The sequence below is a fragment of the Phytophthora parasitica genome (assembly GCF_000247585.1).
Source record: "Phytophthora parasitica INRA-310 unplaced genomic scaffold supercont2.38, whole genome shotgun sequence".
Classification (NCBI taxonomy): domain Eukaryota; phylum Oomycota; class Peronosporomycetes; order Peronosporales; family Peronosporaceae; genus Phytophthora; species Phytophthora nicotianae.
This window is the reverse complement of record NW_008649024.1, coordinates 67,800-68,429: the sequence shown is the minus strand read 5'-3', so window position 1 is coordinate 68,429 and position 630 is coordinate 67,800. Positions and strand designations below refer to the sequence as shown.

The window sequence follows — 630 nt, the reverse complement described above, 5'->3', positions numbered from 1 at the left end:
AAAGGGTTTTACTCAGACATTTATGAAAGCGCATATTTTTGCTAGCTACGTTGAGCACTACAGTAGTGCCTTTGAAAGTCGCCAACAAACGTTCCCAGACCATACGCAATAGCCCCACGAATGCGTCCGTCCTTGCCACCAGACTTCGGCTGAGCGTTGAGACTCCATACATTCAATGTGATTCAGCATGCAAAAGTGTTCGTCCAGTATCTTGCCAATAACCAGAAGACTTGAGGGACAACAACTTAGAAGACGATTCTACGGTACCGTCGTCTGTGCCGGTGCCGGCGTGTCTGGCGGTGACGTCGTTCCGTGTTCCAGTGCCGGCTCTACTGGAGGTGGTGTCGTTTTCTCCTCTACAGGTTCCATGGCATAGGGTGCCAACCTGTAGTCAACCTTGGGGTAGTCTCCCTGGGGGTAGTCACTCTTCGGGTAGTCACTCTTCGGGTAGTCTCCCTTGGGGTAGTCACTCTTCGGGTAGTCTCCCTTGGGGTAGTCTCCCTTGGGGTAGTCTCCCTTGGGGTAGTCTCCCTTGGGGTAGTCTCCCTTGGGGTAGTCACTCTTCGGGTAGTCTCCCTTGGGGTAGTCACTCTTCGGGTAGTCTCCCTTGGGGTAGTCACTCTTCGGGTA

At 53.2% G+C, this 630-nt stretch overlaps 1 protein-coding gene across 1 annotated transcript in view; it reads right to left on the bottom strand.

Annotated features, from left to right (window-relative positions):
* Positions 1 to 258: 258 nt before the first annotated feature.
* Positions 259 to 630, bottom strand: part of PPTG_13142 (hypothetical protein) — a gene marked incomplete at its 3' end in the record, with an annotated part of 1,183 nt that continues 811 nt past the window's right edge. Inside the window, exon 2 of the mRNA XM_008910561.1 lies at positions 259 to 621. Within this exon, the coding sequence (XP_008908809.1) occupies positions 259 to 621 (363 nt within the window). The remainder of the gene's footprint in view (positions 622 to 630) is intronic.